This window comes from Hippoglossus stenolepis, chromosome 13, assembly GCF_022539355.2.
Source record: "Hippoglossus stenolepis isolate QCI-W04-F060 chromosome 13, HSTE1.2, whole genome shotgun sequence".
In the NCBI taxonomy this organism is placed as follows: Eukaryota; Metazoa; Chordata; class Actinopteri; order Pleuronectiformes; family Pleuronectidae; genus Hippoglossus; species Hippoglossus stenolepis.
Window position 1 is genome coordinate 22,581,463 of NC_061495.1, and position 20,513 is coordinate 22,601,975.

The 20,513-nt window shown below is 37.9% G+C and overlaps 1 protein-coding gene across 6 annotated transcripts in view; it reads left to right on the forward strand.

Moving 5' to 3' along the window:
- Nucleotides 1-20,513, forward strand: part of LOC118120427 (nck-associated protein 5) — a 64,766-nt gene that overhangs the window by 6,157 nt on the left and 38,096 nt on the right. For 5 of the 6 annotated variants that reach the window (XM_035175323.2, XM_035175324.2, XM_035175325.2 and 2 more), the window contains exons 2-4: nt 10,023-10,158; nt 16,068-16,158; nt 19,166-19,321. In XM_035175323.2, the coding sequence (XP_035031214.1) occupies nt 10,130-10,158; nt 16,068-16,158; nt 19,166-19,321 (276 nt within the window). In that variant the 5' untranslated portion in view covers nt 10,023-10,129. Of the gene's footprint in view, nt 1-10,022; nt 10,159-12,323; nt 12,460-16,067; nt 16,159-19,165; nt 19,322-20,513 lie in introns of those variants that run through there. The other variant, XM_035175321.1, reaches the window with a different exon arrangement.

A 20,513-nucleotide genomic window follows, 5' to 3' on the forward strand; every position in this document is an offset into this window, starting at 1 on the left:
AAAAGGAGAGTTGATTTAGGTGTTTAGGTTTTTGTAATATATTTGCAGTAGTGAAACATTTAAATGCTATATTATGCTTACATGCTTGCTATTGCATTATTGCAACACCATGCATCTGGCACTTTAACAGCAAAATACTCCTCTATGTTCACAGGCTACCTCACTGTCTGCTGTGTGGTGGTGCTAGCACTTAGCATGCGATGGCTGTATAAGAGCCTTGTTGGCTGCAAATGGCTGATGTGAATAACTCACACTGAACCTATCACCACATAACACAATATATTGTTATATTTTTTTCCTATACAAGATTTTTCTATTGGTCTGGCAATGGTTTTATATACTATAACAACAAATCTGCTACTGATACTCTAAAACCATAGATATTAGTATTGGCCTCCTTGAACGTATGACCTAGGTCTGATTTAAATGTTCAGCAGAATGGAGCTGAGCACATGTGCTTTGCTAAATCATTCCCTGAATAAATAAAAGTTGCATTTAAAAACCAAATCTGCAATAAATAGCACCTCATCAAAGATTTAACTTGACTGCTACATAACATTTTTGCTGCAGAATCAGATTAGAGGCTGGGAACGACAGAATGGTAACAGCATTACAGAGAGTTGGAGGCTTTGCAACATCAAGGATGCATAAAAAATAGCTTTGTGCTAAAAATATCTCAGCCAAGGACTATTTGTGGAACAGAAGCAGAGAAGGATGCATAATATTTCCATGTTCATCAGATCAATTTAAAACCTTTCAAATACTGTCCTGATTTAGATGGCTTCGTGAGAAACACAGTGGACTATTTTTTTCTGGACATTTCAGTATACCTCAATCATTGGTAAACACCACAGGGCAGTGGTATTAGGTGTTAATAAGTTGTTATAAAACACAAGTCTTTACTGGTTAATGATTGCAGTTATTGTAATATTAGTTTTTATTTTAGCGTCTGTGCATTCTCAGAGTTAACAAATCTGTCTTTATGAGTTCTGATTATTCTCAACTGTCAGATTGTGTAATGATACGTGTCCTATTCACCATCCAAACACTGTCACTCCATTAGATGGACTGACTTCAACTCTTTTATAGAAATTCATGTTTACAAGAAGATGAAGCATGCTGACTTTTATGATTTGCTGATTTTAGTCGCACAAACACAAGGTTTGCATTTGTAAAATCAAATGAAGGGAAGTATATTGAAAGCTGTCTGACCTTGTCATTTAATGTGTTACAGGCAGTCCAAAACTTTATCCAAAAGGATAAAATGTGTTTGGTGACAAAACATCAACATCTACTTAACATATTAATGTTTAATTATATACAAAATGTCATGGTCTCCAGTCAGTAACTCCTGTGACTGTTGAATTTTAACTTGAATGTGAGTGGAGTAGTCTGCACTCTCATGGTTATTATTTATCTTGAGCTAATAACTTACCACAAGAGTGATCATTCGATCACATAGGATCAAAATATGCATGTGATATATGTAGCTGAAAGACTATAGATATACTAAATAAACAGTTTACCCTAACTTTAAATGGATTGACATGTTCATGATTTACAATGAAAAACGAGTTTTGTTACTTTAATGTAGGAGTAATACGAGTATTAACAGCTGCACTTACAGCAGGGGCAACAGTAAGTTGGTGTTGGGGTATCACGGTTCTGTCATTCTGTATTATGATATGAGATTGTGGACATTTGTATCAGTGTCATTTTAAAATATTTAACAAGACAAAAAAAGTCCAAAAGCCTACTTTGCTTCTGATTAGCATTTCTTTTTCTTATTTTTGTATTCATTCAACCTTTATTTTACTTTACTTGGTAATACATTGAGGTAGGGACCTCATTTACAATAAAGCTGAGTACAGAGAAGAAAACCCCCCCAAAAAACAAGAAGACACAAATAAGAAACAGTAAAATTTGCCAAATAGCAAAGAAGGAGCAAGAGTTAGGAATAAATACTGTAGGTAGCGTTTAATTCAAAGCAAATTAATCAAATAAGGTGAGATTTATTACTTAAATTGTAATTTGTGTTTAGTGCCTATTAGCCAATAGCAGCATGTGATCATGGTAAACTAACATGGAGGTTAAACAGTATACCTGTTATAGATCAACAGGCTGTCATTGTCATTGAGAGCATGTTGTTTCTCTGACATTTGTCACAAATCCTCACTGTATACTTCCTCACAGAGCTGCAACACTGCAGACTACCCTTGTCTGGTTTAATGTATGTCTTATGTCTACATACATGAATACAATGATGACAGCACTGGAGAAATGTTTGCTTTTACCAATGGCTGCTATTTATTTGTATTATTGCCAATGATCTTTTCAAATTAACAGAATTACAGTTTTACTGGCTTAGTGTATAGTACGGAAAGACATTTAAGATAGGAAATAGAAATAGTAAACATTTTTGTTGTCTGAAAGTGAGGAATACAAATATACTGTTTAATACACAGAGTTGTTTATTCCAGTGGTGGGTTAGGACCCATGTTGGAGATCTGGACATGTTTCCAAAGTGACCTTTAAAATCAACATTTCCTGCACTACTCATTTCCCAGTCTGAGTTGTACAGTACAGTCATAGGACTGGCTCGCCCCTCTATCAGCAGGATGTGATTTGAGGGAGAAGTATGTATTCATTAAATACCCAGGGGGCAAAATGTCAGCAAGGTCCTGTCCTAATTCATTCCAACATCAACGCCAGAGGCTCGACTGCAGCCTTGATTATACCAATTTACCTTCCCACCCACCCAAAAGGAAGACATGTAATTACACTATTTACACTGAAGAGCTTTCCATACTGTAGTCCCTGAAAAAACACGCTAGCCTTGTTTTTCTCCTGCATTGCAGAGATTAAAAAGTATAATACATTTTCAATTCACCTCTCAGTGGCACTGATGTAGAGAAACATTATAGCACAATGATATATGCAAGGACTCACTGTGATAGAGGCTTTATGTGGAAAAATAATGTATCTTTGATTGTTACATCTGCTAGTTGGATCCATGTCTCCCTCATTCTGCGTGCCGAAGGGTCCTTGGGCAAGATACTGAAGCACAAATCGTCCCTGCCAGCTGTGCCGGCAGTGTGTGAGTAGTTGAGACTATGATATTAGTATGATAGAGAAAGGGTTGCACATAGATGCGCTGTATGAATATGTGTGAATGGGTACTATACTGTTAAGCACTTGGAGTGCTCATTAAGAGAAAATGCTGTATAAATACAGACTATTTCCTTCAGCAGATGATTTTTGCTGAACACAGGTAATTTTAAGTGATTGCAAGATTTCTCTCAGTATAATATCGAGGAAACTCTGAGTGTATTTGAGGTTTTTTTTTTTTATCATTGACAGTTTCATTATAACAATGTGTCAGGGTGAAATCATTCTGACATATGAAAAGGAATCTCTGGGGTAGTGATGAGCCCAGAGAGAATAACTCCCCGACTCTGTAGCCCCCCAAGCTTTATTGGCCTTAACAGTGATCTCAGCTCACCGTTTAGCTGTTCGTCCCACAGGTTTATTGTTTCGTTTTGATCTCTGCACCCTCACATTACTGTTTTCAGTTCGCAGTGAAAATGTAAAACCCACTGCTGCTCAACCTCAAGCATTCTGAATCCCCACTGTGTTCCACCTCAATACGTGTTCAAGCTGCTCTCTTCTTTTTCCTTTGTCTATTTGTTTGCGTTATCTTAAGCTGCATTACAATTAGCTCTCGCTGTGATTATAGGTTTGTTGCTTTTTTAGTCAGATCTGTACGTAACACTTTGGAAAACACATCTACATTTTTGGGGGCAAATCATAGCTTTTGCTTAGCTGCATTCATTTGACAGCCAACATGCAGTGATGCACCATGGTGACATTTTTGGATACTCTCTGTGTCACTGCCTAAATCCATTATATCTACATAGTGACTGTCTTAATTTCACTCCTATTGAGATGCGCGGCTGAATGAAACCTGCTGATGTTGACATGTGGTGAAAACAGAACGGACCTGTGTTGGAGATTGTTACATATGTACAAAGGCCATATTGTCCAGAGAACTGTGTCACTGTGTGAATGAAGCTTAAGAATAGAGAAGCTTCAGCCTAATGCGTTGCAGTGGCTTGTTGTATTCTATGTGCAGTGTCAATGTGCACTTGAAATTTCTATACATCCCCCAGGAAGCCTAGACAATGCTGATCCAAAGTAACAACATCACCATGGGTATATTTGAGGAGGTATCCACTCTGTAAGACACATTTAGTATAACATTAACAGCTACTTGTGAAATGTTTTAAATCCTCATTTACAAATTCACACTTACAGAAGAATCAAGGGTAAGTCATGGGAGCAGCGGCCTTGACTCCATACCTTCAGAGGAGGAGAAATAAGAACTGTTGAACAAACAGACGTTTTTTGACAGGGGATCACCTTTAACATATATGGTGTGTGAGGAGTTTTCCTGTGATATAGATGTGTTATAGTCAGCTGAGTCACCCTTTTCCTTTCCTTTCATTAAAGTGAAAAAAAAACACCAGACATACACGTGAGGGAGCAAGAGATAAACTCAGATAATGCAAGACTAATGAGGAAAATGGATGAAGAGCCCCATCTACTGGCTACGTATGGAGAAACACGTTGATGTTGTCACACAAAGCCACTAGGGGACTGGAACGTGCTGCAGGATTTGTGGTCATCGGGTTTAACTGAGGGTTAACTGGATTTTCAGAGTTACAAACCTGGTTAACAGCAGGGTAAATCACCATGGTAACTAATGCTGAGCCACTAAACTGTTGTGGAGCAGTTCAAAATAACAGATCGAATCCTAAAGTATCCAGATTCCTGACAGTGTTGATGCTTTTATTCTTATTTTATCACTGCTGCTCAGAATAACACGAGGAGGCTGGGTGATGATGAACTGGAATCAAAACTAAACCCTCTGATGTCTTTTATTAGAAAAAGGTCATCAAACTGTTAAATATTTCCCATGGTTATGAATGAATATGACAGAGCTCATCACACATTTACTTCTTTCTGCTTTTTTTTAACTGCATCAAATATTCATGATAGTTTCTAGTTACATGATCATATTGTGTACACTTCACTTTTGGATGTGATGTTTACCTGCAGGTGTTATTCCCTCATATTAAGTACTACATTCATGCCTCTGATGAAGTTGCTTATATATATATATATATATATACAATTTAAAAGTGTTTATTAAACTTTATATAAATATATGAAAACACAAAAAACAACACAGGTGAGACTAAAACATAGTGTCCCCTTTAAAAAAACACAATCATATTCAATTCCAGTAGATATGATTCTTTGCAGTTATGCAGTTTGTCTATAATTAACTCAAATGCATTCTCTGTCATTGAAGTTGCTTATTATTAACTCCTCCTCCACATGAATATACCTGGAAAGAAAACTGCGACAGGTGATAACCAGCTTTGCAGAACAGGTTATCCAGGATTGCCAGATATCTTTTTCATAATCTGATTTCACTGAAACCAGACAATAAAAACATATCCCGGATATGTTGAACTTGCTTTGTAGTGCAGGCCCCAAATGTAACCCTCGTATGTGAACATTTCAACAGTGTGAGCAGCTCCAAATGTATCAATCCTTTAGGCATTTATAAATTTGAAGTAAACTAGATTAAAACTTGTTGAGCATGATTTATTCACCATTACTCTTAGATTAGTTAATATGGGAGTTGTGGAAGAGAACTAGATGGCTCTTATTGACACAATCGAATGAAAAGAATTAGGTAACTGGAAAAATGGTCCAGTGGAGTGACCCTCAGAAAAGGCCCTTTTGTCACAGCACTGGAACTGAAACACCATCAACAAAGTTGTTATTTTAACTGATATGACACATCAAAACAGTTATTTCAGGTTATTCTCTTAGTGAAAGTATATCTAAACTAAATAAATGCATAGTTTATATAGCACTAACAAATAAAGAGAATAATTACAACACAGTTAAAAGGCTCAGTGTGTAGAATTTAGTGACTCTTAGTGGTGAAGTGTCATGTTGCAGCTGAATACCCCTCACCTCACCCTCTCCTTCCAAACATGAAGGAGAACCTGTGGTAGCCTTCAGTTGTCATAAAACTCAAAAGGTGTTTAGCTTGTCCAGTCTGGGCTACTGTAAAAAACATGGCAGCCTCTGTAGAGAGGACCAGCTCCAGATGTTAATATAAAGTATTTAAATATAAAGGGAACATTCTAGGTTAAAGAAAACAACAATTTGTACAATTTAGATGAAACACACTAGTGAAAACATCGCTAGGATTATTTTATATTCAGTTTCTGCCAATAGATCCCTTCAGCTGAATCTTACACACTGAAACTTTAAATATACAGAAAGCCAAACCTAAACAAGTACATCTGGAGCTGCTTTCTCGAAGTGTCCACAGATCTTAAATCCTTAGAGTAAGATTTTCCAAAGTTTAGGAGGCCCGGCCTCGAGCCACAGTCAGTGACCAGGAGACTGTAGAGACCTGCTGTAGAGACCTGCTGCAAACAGAAGATGCCCAGTGTAGGCAGCATTCTGACCAATAACAGCTCTGTAGGTGAGCACAAAGACTTGGAATTGGATTCAGAATTTCTTGGAGAGCCAGTGTAGTGTAATTACAATCTGTGCCATGACCTTTTGGAGGACCTGGTCAAGAGATGGAATAAGCAGAATGCTGGACAAAATTCTAAATGATCCTGCAAATCAAACAAACTTTGCTGCAGCAAATATATAAAATGCACTCCAGAAAGAATAATGACAACCTGGAAGAAGTAAGTGCAAAAAAAACAGGAGCAATTTGTAATTTATGATCAAAAGCCTTCATAGCCATTTCATGGGACTAGTGAACAAACTTCTTTTCTTGGCAAGAAAATGTGTAAAATGTAAAAAATGTGAAATATCTTTAGAATAGAAAAAGCCCATGCCACTTACCACCAACAGTTAATGCAAATAATACACACAAAGAAGGATTGGCTGTTAGTAAAGAGGAAAACACACTATATGCAAGTCAGTCTGTGTTGTAGGTGTAACTGAGGGTTCGGAAATCAGTTTCCTCACTCAGGCCTGGAAGTGTTATTGCACTAAATTTGAAGAATCCAAAAATGTTTCTCTGGACTGGTCTGTACCCAACTCCATCAACGTGTCTAAAGAATAATTGCTGCCATGTGCTTTTGTCATTGGATAGTTTACATTCTGCCTGTTTGTTGCATGTCTAGCATCAATGCAAAGGGAGACACACAAGTCTGTCTTTTGAATGTATTTTGATTTGTCCAGGATATAAAAACAAGTACATGGGTATTTGTGATGATATGCAATGTAAGTAGTATTTTACAGGTTTACTGAAGTTATTCATTGCACAATCTTCCTCTGCCTACTTGACACCAGCACAGCCAATTTCCAGTAAAAACAAAACTTTCAATTTATGATTTATGATTAAAGTGTATGGTACGGTCCTACATCCAACTGCTTCACAGTGGTAGTGATCTGCTTACACCTGTAGAGGGCAGTGCTGAATCACATTTTACATCCACCACGTCCCTCAATTATTTTTACTATCAAAAATTCAACACCCAAAAAGCCTGGGAAACATTTGCAGAGACCAATCCAACTCTATCAGCTCATTTTAGACTACCAACACTATGTGTTGCTTTAATGGGTTTGTCCCTGACTTTGTCTCTATTGCACAGAGAATCTTTTTGTTCAGCTGTGTGTCAACCTGCTATTATTCACTGTGTGTACATGCTCGACTGGGCTGAAGGACAGAGACAATGAAAAAAGAGCAGATTTAACTCATTCTACAAAATAACATAATAGATAGAGATACATTTCTATCTTTAATGGAATTTTAAAAATGTATTAGTAATGTCCCGGTAGGAAGGATGGTTCAGGGTTATCTTCACTTTGTCCATCACTGCAAACTCTGTCGACACTGACATTTTTTTCATGTTTGAACCAGTCCTCAGATCAGGAGTGACAATCAAAAAAACTAAATTAATTGAATGATCCTGACTATTGTAGTGACCCTGAAGTACAAAGGGAGTGGAAATGTTGTTGTTGTCTGTGTGTGTGTGTGTGTGTGTGTGTGTGTGTATAGTCAATTGTGTTACCTTTTTATGACCTTTTCCAGCATGAACACTGACCTTGTCAGTAGCAGCAGACCTCATGGGGACCAAAGCTCAGTCCTAAAGTCCTATTAAGATTAGGCAAAGGGTTTTGGTTAGGCTATCCACAATGAATGGAAGTCAAAGCAAAGTCCCAATAAGGATAACTGCTGAAACCTGTATGTGTGGGTGTGTGTGTTGACTTCCGTGTTGCTCCACTGAAAAACGAGCATTTCAATCACTTCATGAACACATAATAACGTTCATTGGGAACATGAGTAAGTGTGACATTGTGGGCAGAGTTGAACACTTGATCTAGTTTAACTTAGTAGTTGGACATCTACAATGAAAAGAGAAGATTACATCGTGTGTTGTATTAGTTCGACTTGGTACTTTATTTTTCAGTGCTAGAATATTTCACCTGATGAGATTTGACATTTCACTTCATTTTTGACATCAAAATGGTGGCCCTGTGCTTTTGGAAAGCCCTTTATCACAGTTATGACAGTGCTAGTTTAGTTCCATTTGGTTTTCCCTCTTCCAGGATACTGGAACCTGACAAACCCAGTGTAAATAATTACATTAATAACGGCCTGATTACTGCTTCATTTCTGTGGTGTTGTCATACTGGCTGACTGTCATCGCTTACTGGGACAACAGACCTTTGTCCCAGCAGATATTTTGGCACGTCATGGCAGCAAAAGCACATGATAACATCACGATAACATTATCAATGACTACATTCCATTTAGGTGAGCTAGTTCCAGGGCCCTGGTATTGTGCATATTTGCTCACTGGCATGGATTAATAGAATTGAGCTTTTCCTGCTACAAAAGTCTGCTGTCTGTATCAAAAAGGTTTAGAAGGTAGCCACTGCTAATGTCATTTGTGATACCCGCTGTTCACCTGCTCTGATGTCAAGAAGTCTGAGACAGGTCTAAATGTGAGAACACGGTGGTGGCAGCAGTCAAAACTGATGTGGGTTTATTCTAAGTTGTATCAGTTCATGCACAGTGTTCTGACTTTGCTGTGAACATGATTCAAAAACAGCATGAGAGCAAAATTCATACAGACAAAAATCGGAGTAGTTGTAAAATCTGCACTTTGTATCAAGCAAGCCTTCATGTAATTCAACAGCTTGTTGCTGCAGCTCAGCATAGTGGAGTAGAAGTAATTGTGTGTGATGGTTAAAGTGAGTCACAAGAAGCCAAACTGGTTGCGAAAGGGCTGGAACCATAGCTTGTAAGAAATGAAAAAAAAAACAAAACTGACAGACAATTCTACTGGACACTTTATATCTCTTATACCAAAGAAGAAGATAGTTTTTCCTAGTGAACATTCCCATTAAGCTGATACAAAGCACAGATAGAACAAGCATGGCCATTTATTGAGAGTTATTAGCATACTATTGTCGGGGTAATCAGGACGTTGTACAGACAATACAATGAACAGGCCATAGCAATATGTGGAAAATAAAATTGAATACGTGGCACAGAACACCCAAAGGACCAGCCACAAGGTAAAATAGCTATTGTAATATTAACCTGTGAGCGCTTCCTTGACTCTTTTTTTAGATAGAAGTATTTGGTTCCAAAGTGACAGTTCACCTCAGGCCACTGTTTAAATGTCATAAGAAGGGAGTTTGTCTAACTCAAGGTGTCAGCTGTGGGGATAGCACAGATCGGGACACTATTTCAAAACCAGTGTATGTGAGGTGGAGTGAAGAGACGTGAGGAGAGGCTGCACGCTGGTCCTGCTTATTTCCAAACAAGTACATTTGCTTACACAGTGTGCTATTATAGAGGGGGTTACAGGATTGAACAGATGCACTGTAGGTGTGAAATCTTCAGTGGGATTATGATATGCAAGATTAACAACAAACTAACTGTTTACTCCTCTCCCCTACAGCGACGCTGCAGAGACTGATCCATAATAATAATCCCCAGCTGGAGAGCAAACAACATCTGGGCGTGGAGAGAAGGGAGAGGGACAAGTCTCAGCAGGGTTGGCAGCAGATGGTGACACTGCAGCAGCACTTCTCCAGGTAGCACCTTCACCACAGCATGCTGATATCTTTACTAAATCCTGACTATAGATGTTACAGGCCTCAGGGAGCACTGATGGATTTAGCTTAGAAAGAAGTTTTGTGTAGCACACTCCTCAGCCCAACTTGTGTCGAGCATGTTTCACTGGCATAACAGACCCAAATCTCTGATCAAGCCGCTGCTTCGCCAGTTGCATTATGAGTGAGGTAAGCACCAGATTTTGAACTGAAGAAGGAATCCATGAACACACAGCATGGTTCTGCTGCATCTTTTAATTGTTGAAAACAAGCAATGAAAAACAGGCCCATTTTACATTTTTGACCTTTAAATCAAAGACATGTTATCGGAGAAACTAAATTTAGTTATCAAAGAAGTACATTCTATTTCAAATTAAAATAAAAAAATAAACTTGACAAACTGGTGCATCAGTTTTGTGCTGCAACATACCGACAGATACCAGTATATCTGCAATAAGGCGGGACTAGCTAGGAATAAGTATAACAGTTCTATAGTAAATGTGATTTGAAGGCCAAATGAGGGGCTCATTCAGAACAACCCTTCTTTTTTGTATTCACAAATAATCACTGTTATCTTTTGATGGCTTTGGGCAACAGTGGTCGGAAATAGCTAATGTGCAACATACATAATGAAACTTGGAGCTAAACTGATAAGAGGATTATCCATTTCACAAGATAGTGATAATGTCTGGCTTGCTGTTGATACAGCTACTTTAAGCTTGGTGATATATATATATGACCTAGTTGGTGATATAAACTGTATACTGTAGGCAGTGTTGTAAATATCCTGTGATTTACACTCATACAAATTAGATAAGATCATTAGATCATTGTTACCACCATGATGTTTTTACCCCTGTCCCTTTGTTTGTTGGTTGATTTGTATGCTTGTAAGAAAGATTATACAAAAAAAAAAACTGAACTGATTACCATTAAACATGTTGGAAGGGTGTGGTATGGGTCAAAGGACCCATTGAATTCTGGTGTGGATCTGGATCAGGGGGCGGCTCTAACATTGGTGCTGCTTGAATGAATTTAGTCTGTTAGGCCATGGCGGAATTTTTTCTGTGAGGCACATTGTTTCAGAAAGTTTCCCCCCTGTCATAGTGTCTCATAGGTTAGATAATAATAAGTAATGGATAAAAAAGCAGTGGCCACAACTCAATGACCAAAATCACCCAACAGCAATGCAAGCAAATACCAAACATCTTGAGATAAAGTGTCCGTACCTCTGCAGTGAAACACTACTGCTGCGTTCCATCGTATTGATTTCCCCTCTCAGGATGTGATAAAGGGAAATAATAACCAGCATTATGTCCAGCCAACTGTTACATTGCAGCCTCATGATCCAGCTTTCATCCATTCTGCATATGCTCAGTGAAGTTTGAGATGAGGTTCCAATGATTTGTGACTGTGTTTTAATTCAGCCCTGCCAAGGAGACAATAATAGAACTTCTGCACAGTATTTAAAAAAAGGAGACATTTATTTTCCTTCTTCTTGCAAATTAGTAGATGGTGTCAGTCAACTGTAGAGAAACATAGGCCTGTAATTATTAAAAAGCCCCACACAAGTAAACATTTACCTAAAAAAATAGTGGTTCAGTGTTTCAACTGAGTAACATGTTTTGTTTAAATCACACCCTCTAGTTACTTTAAATCAATCTAATCTTGTTGTGTCTCATAGGATCTTCTCTGTTTCATAATTCATTCATTCATTATTTATTTACACATTTATTAGGGCTCATTTAACAACACAGGTGTTACTAATAACACTAATTAATCATAAATTAACATCAACAGGTGTTACTTATCACATTAATTAAGCCTCAATTAACACTCACAGCTGAGTAGTATTCACATTAATTAAAATAAAGGTTTGAAACTCAACACTTGAGTCAGGTTTTTTTTGGAATGGGCTATTTGACATGAGAAGACTTGGGTAGTTTCAATGTGATACTACATTGTCTTTTTGTCAATGCAAAGACAAAAATCCAGTGTTCATGCAGCAGCGATCCTGAAGTGACGTTTAACACAGAGAGACAATCAGACTGCATACGTGTCTGCTGGCAGGCCAGTCATGAGACTGGGATGGCATGGACAGTGCACGGCTTGTTTTTCCCCTTTTCACTCAGCTGCACATTACGTTCCTCATGGTCCACAGAGAGACCTGCAGAGACCCACTTTCCCCTCACTGCCCAATTACAAACACAAAACGATGTGAACTGAGCAGACTGAGGTTAGACTCATTTCAAATGAGCAGCATCGGTGGGAAAACAACATGGGGTAAGTGATGACCAACTGGGGGAAACGTGGAGGCAATAGATAAATATTACAGAGAATGACATGCATGTTGAGAGGAATCAGGTGGACTTGTGTGACTTTACTTAAAACAGAGCCATGGTTTTATTTTGGAAATTTAAAAATTAAAATGAATCTGTGTGTTTTATGTGTTAATCCTAAATTTTTCTGTAGGTTTTTTAGGTTAGTCTCTCATTTTACTTAAATTAAGTGTATTCACAAAATTACCCTTTCTGCACTACTTCTGTGAATTATTATTATTCATATATTATTATATTATTTCCTAAGATCAACATAACCATAACACGTTAAAACAATGCTTTAATGTGGTTTGATCCTAAGAATTGCTTAAATGTAATTAGTTCGTTAGAATTGAATGTTTTGGTTTTTGGTGGAATTGGCACATTAAAACACAGTTACATTTTTTATTTTATTCTTAAATGAAAAATCCTTTACAGTTTTGCCCTGTTTTGTTATGATCAATATGTAAATTAACATTTTCTCATGTAATTTTAAAAATAGTTTTTTGACCGAACAGAAGAAAAAAAAAAGTATAGCTGTTAATTTTTTAATAAAATTGCAGTCAAAAATGTGAAAAAAAAGCTAGAGCCACTGTGCTCAACATTTTCACATTCCAAAAGAGGATGAAAACCTTTTGGGGATAAACAAGTACCACCTCTAAGCCTCTGGGTGTGCAATTCCCATGACAGCTGTTGACTTACATTCAAGTACTGACATTACGACGCGCTGTCAATTACAGTGGTGCTCCACTGACTGGGTCACACCCCCTTTATAACAGTAGGAATTGAGCGAACCCTTTGTGTTAAGTTTGTATTTAACACAGATAATAGAGGTTTGCAAGCTTGTGCTAATGTTAGCAATAACTCCCACTGAACATTCTTTAATGTTATTTCAGTTCCTGCTGAGTCATCAGCAACTCTCACTTATTTTCATCATGCATTACTACACAAAGGAGCGGGTCAAGCTAGTGCTAGCTGCCTCTCATAGATGCTGTCATTTTCAGAAATGGCCAAAGTGAATTTTTCACTGGTTGGTTAATATATTGTGATGCAGAGTCCAGTAGGAAGTACTGAAACTACTGATATGGTCATTAGAAACAGCTCAGATCAGACTCTGGTGTCCAATCTGAAGTAATATTACAACTATGTGAGGGTTAGGGGTTAGATATTGGGGCAAACAAATTACAGTATTGACACTTTCATTTGAAACCAAAAGTTTCTATAACATTAATGCAGGTATCTGCATTATTTTTTTCTGTCATAGCAGAAAAAATAAGTACAATGTATTTCTTCATTTTGATTAGTATAAATGTAACACTATAAATAGAAACATTTTCACATGACAAAATGACAAAGCAAAATAATTGATTGATGTCCAGTTAGAGTAAGCTCACAAAATCAACTCTTAACATTTACATGAAAATGTTTATTGTTTTATCTTTTCAAGAATTATCATGTGCCATCTCCACATCCACAAACTACAGCCATTGACTCCATTGCACAGTAGTTTCTGCAGGAGGCCTTTCACATGAGGTCTATCATAAATTCAAAGTTTTACAATGTTTTATCTGGTGTACACATTCAGACCATAAGTGCTTCTGTCACAGCTGTGTAAGTGCAGGCACTTTCAGCGTGAGTGACCCCCAGACTTACAAAACATATTCAAATCAAATGATGCCTTGTTCTGGAGATCACCTCACTGGCTGTTTTCAGTTTGGCCGGGCTCGTTTCAGGTCAGCGGCAGGGACTTGGGGCAGGAATGCCAGTCGTGTGCTCACAGTCAGCAGCTAGTGCTAATGGCTGTTCTTTACAAATCCAACAGGAAAATGCTGCTCTGGGAGTGACGGGGCTAAATGTCATGACTGCATCTATCAAGCATGCACAGCTTGGCGGAAAAACAATCACCAGACAAGAATACACTGATACACAGGAAACAATTTGAGCAAACATCGACTTCAATATTATGGCTGTTCTGAAGACTAATGTAAAGCTATTATATGTCTGTTGTCTACTTGACTTTTAAGCATGTTTGAAAATTAACCCATTTAATTTGCATCAGGTAATTCAAATTGGAAAACTGAAGCTGCACATTTTTTTTACATGAACAATACAGACAAAGTTAGCTACTAGCTGGTGCTTCTAACAGCTTAAGAGCCAGACATTTCCCTCAGGTGTTAGCAGAGGCCAAAACAAGGCTAAATGAATGGTAATGTTTCTTTACAAAAGTCTTTGATTATATCATCTTTGTAAGATCATAAAATGTCCATGTGTTCACATTTAATTTCCGCTGCCCCCAGCTAAATTTTCTTTTTCTTTATCCTCCGATTAAATCTTGACACAAAGCATATTGTGTACAGTGTAATACACCATTAATGGGGGTGGCTCCGGCTCAGGGGGTAGAGCAGGTCGTCCTTCAATCCCAGTCTTCCCCATTCGGCATGCCGAGGTGTCTTTGGGCAAGATACTCAACCCCAAATTGCCTGATGGCTGTGCTGTTCTCGTAGAATCACTGCATGAATGTGTGTGTAAATGGGTGAATGTAAAACTGTACTGTAAAGCGCTTTAAGTGGTCATCAAGACTAGAAAAGTGCTATATAAATTCATATTTCTAGCTACATAACATGTTATCAGCAGATTTGCTTGTTCATTCAGTGGATGAGGTGTGTGCGAACAGCAGTTCTCAAATAATTACCATTCCTAAATTGCTTTCTGGCACTAATCAGCATTGCATTATTGGGAACAGATGTGAAAAAGTCTAAGCACTGTGGGTCAGGTCATCTCGCAGAGAGCTGATCCAGTGCTGATGTTGAATATTCATGCAAGTCAATGGGAATGATGAAGTCTGAAGGTGGTCTATCAAAGTGAAATGCCCCTTAACATCAGAACCTCTATCACCGTGTTTATCAGCTTCGCTCTCCCTTCGTTCTCAACCTCTGCATCCAATTAACAATTTCATTACTGTGTCCACTGGGCTGGAAAAATCATGTTGTACTGCAGACACTGTTAACTTCACAATTAAGTTATAATTAGTGACATAAAGGCTCAGTCAATGATAAACAATGTAAACAAAAGTTGCATCCCCACCTCTAAAATACAAAACAAGGTTGGAATCAGCTGTCAGTCAAAGAGATTGACATGTACATTGATATACATGTACTGTATGAACTAACAAGAACTGAACAGACTTATATTTATATATAAAAATTCACCCATTATCTACTCACCACTCACAAGAGGTGGGTTGAAGTGTTTGAGTCCACAAAACACTTAATTTTAAGACCAACACACCCATGGGTGCTGAGACACAAGTGTATTTGCTGTTTGGTTGGAAACAGGAAGTTATGCACTTGCTGCCGCTTTGCACCGGGTCTATTGGGTATTTTGTTTATCAAAGTCAATTAACGTTGGGCCTTTAAATGGCTTTTAAATAGTAATTAGCCCTGATGATTATTTATTTTGAAAGGTAACTATAAACCTTATTGATATATTCAAGCATTTCTAGGACTTACAATCAGCCAACTCCCATTCAGTGGGCTATACACTGAACAGTTTACCTTTTTGTCTTGAATGCAGCATGGAGGAGACGGTGCGAACACTTCTTCAGAACCAGGACTCACTGGAGGGCCCCAAGGTGGACCCACTGGACCTTATGAAAGCATACAAGGTACAAACACACATATATTATATTTGCCCTCATTTTAATTTGAATCAAGGGAAATCCTTTCTCCACATTTTGAAAATTGTTCAGAATTGGCAAATAAAGGTTCTGTTTGGAAGTGAAACTGTAGACTGTGTCGCAGAGTGCAATATTTATTTTTTGCACTCATTTATTTACAATTACATCTCCTCAATACAAATGAATTTAGATTTTTAATGACAAGGAGATTATTACAATAAAATGTCGAGTTAAATTTGGTTTCTTTTGAGTGTGAAATGTGTCAAATCAGTGCTCATCCCAGTGAACAGTGTGCCTTGCTTTTCCTGGACAGGATATGACATCAGACCAAGCAGTTGCACAAATCTAGTATTCTACTTTTAAGTATCGCCCTCTAGAGGTGAAGTTATTAACAATGTGACAACTCACCCATGTGAGAAGATGCCCTGTGATGTGTATGTAAAAAAATGAAGAAAGGGGACGAAAAAGAAAAAAGGGAAGAATGATCAAAAGTGACTGCTGTGGTGTTGCATGGTTTCACAAACTGTAGCATAAAGGCATCTCAATAAATATCCAGTCATGGAAGTGTATTGTAGGGAACCCTCATCACAGTGAGCATTTATTTAATAAGTCCAAGAGAACATTCACAACTTTTTTTTTCTTGACCTATTTACATTACATAAATAATAACATATCTCATTCAAATTCTTGTTACTAAACTCCATGTATGACGTATAATTTAACCTCAAATGTTACTTCTTTAATTTAATAGTTTACTTTGTGGAGAACTACTTTGTGTCTCCAGATGGAGATAAATCCCTCTGTATAAACAGTGATGTACACACTGTCACACACACTTCAGATGGTCAGCTCTGGGGGTTGGTGGGTTTATGAGTTTTATAGATGTTGATGAATGTGTGAACTTATGAATCATTAAGCAAGGTTTAGGTATGGGTCTTAATGTAACTAAGCCTCAGTCTTATATCATTTCTATACCTCCTGTTGTCTTTTTGTGTTACTTTTGGTGCTCTTATTGTGTATTATGCAAAGTGCTAAATAATGCATAATTACAAATAGTCACATTAAACATCTTAGTCTCATACAAACAAATTCCCCCTGCAGGGTTAAGTCAAACACAAGACAAGCACAAAATGTACGACACTTGATGATTCATACAAAATACAGAGCTGAAATGATCTTTTCCACAGTAAAACACTGTAATAAGTCATCTAAACAAACAGAACATGAGAGTACCCATTAGAGGACCTCTATACAGGCAAATCTCAATCTAAAAGGCTCACATATCAGCTTAGCTCGCCTGAGTTTTCTGCCTCTGTACATATACATGCTGGTAATGTCGAATTAGATTCAAGACAATAGTGACAACATGTCTGTTTATTGATCTGACTAGTTTGCATTTACCTTCATATTTTTGCAGTGTCATTTAATTTCATGTCTTCGTCTAACTTCCAGAAAACAGGCATGAAACTTATAAACTATTTAAAACTAAATAAATGTCCTGTGGTTTGCACTGAAATATTAATGTTGCCCGATGCTGCCAGATGGTTAAAGAGTTGTGGTTGTGTCAGTTCTCAATCATGATGATGTGACTTGCTGCAGACGAGTTCTGTTCCTGATGAACAGATGTCTGTGGAAAAAACTGTTTAAAAATAACCTGAATATGAATAATAAATGAAAGTGAAAGGCACATGAACCTCTGAGAGAAGTCAAGGCTTCAATTTAATTCGTTTCTAACAAATGCAGAATCACAAATACACACAAATCCTATCTGACCCTCTCCCACTACGAGCACAACCATCTCCAGCGGAGGCTGCATCACTATGGAAAGCTTCTAAACTGTTAGAAGATATTGTCTCATGAATCCCCTACATACTCCTGTTCTTCAGATTAATGAGCAGACACATAGCATCCCACTGGAATCATTTTTCTGCCCATCTACTGAACTGAAGTCTAAAATTCACAGTTTCTTTGGCTTTGACTCGGTGGACCTGCAGTGTGAGTAAATGATCTGTCTCTCTTTGGCTGGTTAAATGTTGTGCTTCCTTCACCAGCCACTCGGAAACTTTGTCTGCCATTTCACACTAGGCATAAAATATACATGCAGCTTGTCTGAGCGTTTGAGCCAGTGAGACTGACCTTACAAAGAGCTATAGCTGTGGATGTGACCCAGCATGAGAACACATAAAGTCAACTGATTACTATGCAAAAGAAGAATTTCCATTTCCTCCTCAATCCTGTGGTTTTGGTGCCTAAACCTGACCAAAGATCGAGTGAGGAATTCAAATAATAGCAAGGGAAAAAAACAAGAGATAAGAGGCAACACACACAAACACTGCACCAATGAACAAGCTCCATTCTCACCACATGAGCTACATTGTCACTATGTTTTCGGGTAACGTGTTTTCAGCAGCAGACATATCTCCTCCACATTCCCTGCCACTGTACAAAAACAAAGTAATCTTGTGCTGGTGACATAATTTACCTTTATACCTGCCTGACCAAGTGCATGCCAGTCAATCATAGCATTTTACTCTGTTTTTATAGCACCAAATAACTAACTGAACACTTGAACATACACCAACTAAGATCCACACATCCACACAGTGGAATGAAAGACTTAAATTCTGAATTTATCAAGACTATTAGAAACAGAGGCCAGATTGTTTCTGCTACTGGAATGAATACCATCATTTATTTTGGCCATTACTTAAGAATTTATTGTAAAATGCAGGACACTTGTTAAAGCTGGAAGCATTGACCTATTGGTGTCTAACTACTGAAACGGGGGGTAGTTGTTTTACAAAGGGTTTTACTTTATTATGACTGGATCAAATAAACCCTTTGTTGTGATACAGCAAAACTTTGAAGTGCAGCAAAGTAGAAATCTTATTTATGCAGTATTCAACGTTGTTAACTGGAGCTTTATTTGATATGGAGAATTTACTTTCTTTGTGACTTTGAGACACACATCTTTGATCCACACTCTGTGTTCCAGGACAAACTCCTGGAGGAAATGTGGAAGCAGCAGGACAGTTTAGAGGGTCCTACAGCCACAGCAGCAGAAATGCCCACCTCGCCTGAGGCCAGCGGAGGATCTGAGGAAAATTCAAAGGACAGCAATCCCCTGCTAGAGCGACTCAGAGCCCTTGAGGTGAAATGGATTGCATGGTCCACTTCTTACACTTCCAGAAAGTTTTCCTCACCCCCTCATTAATTTCCCTGCACCCATCGTCCTTTCCCTTTATCCCCTGAAATGTCTGATCAATATATTGAGGGTAGCACATGTTTAACTGCATTTTACCTGTTAGAATTGGAATTAGGACAGCACACATAGCTGTTTTTCCATGGACTGCACATTGCTGTGCTGGCTACATGAAGATCAGTTTCATCTCTGCAAGCTTTTGTGTTAGTTCTTCCATAACATTTGACTCAGACAAGCTGTTACACTGATCAATAAACTAATTATCACATTACTCTGTAGCAAAGGTCAGCATGTTGTGGTCTGTGGACCAAATCTGTCTCTCTATTGAAGTCTAGTAGTATAGTTTTTCTTTTCTGGGCTTCATCAACACATTCAGGCGTGTTGTGGAAATCTACTGCAGAGCTCTGTGCTACAGCTGTGACTTGCTTTTTTTTTATGGCATCCAATTGGGTCTTGTTGACTTAAAATGCTAAATTCTTGTCTTTAAATCATTAGGGAAATCAATAAGATCTAAGCATAATTCAAAACCTGCCTGAGGTAAATGTGAATCCCTCAAGAATACATGAACATGAAATATGTAATATAATATGCAATTGATATCGACACATTTTACTTTAAAATAGCTCTCAAATGATAATTAACCACTGGCATGTGTCATTCATATCGTCATGGTCTATGTGGCTTCATTTGAAAATACCAGTGGGACATGTAGATGACAAACAAGTACAATCAGTGTTTCATCATGCATCTATCATCTTGGAATACTGCAGATAATGCAAGCCCATTTTGTTGAAGAGTGATCCTGGGAGCAGGGGCGCAGCAGACAAAGTAGTTATTGGTATCCAGGAGGTGATAATTAAAATACTGACAGGGTAGTTAACATTTGGAGTCAGTGTTCCAGTGAATGTACAGCACGCCTCGCTGTCACACCTTCTGTGGTAAGGTAATGAGATTGGTTATGGTCTAATATAGCCATTATTGATCACACTGCTATATCTGCTGTAGCCTACCGCAAAACCTGAAGAAACTTGCAACTAAAATCTGAGTTAAATTTATTTCTTATTATCCTTTTTCTTAGTTATAGTACTGGATGTGATTTGCATATCTATTCATGTTGATCTATCGAATAATACTGTCATCT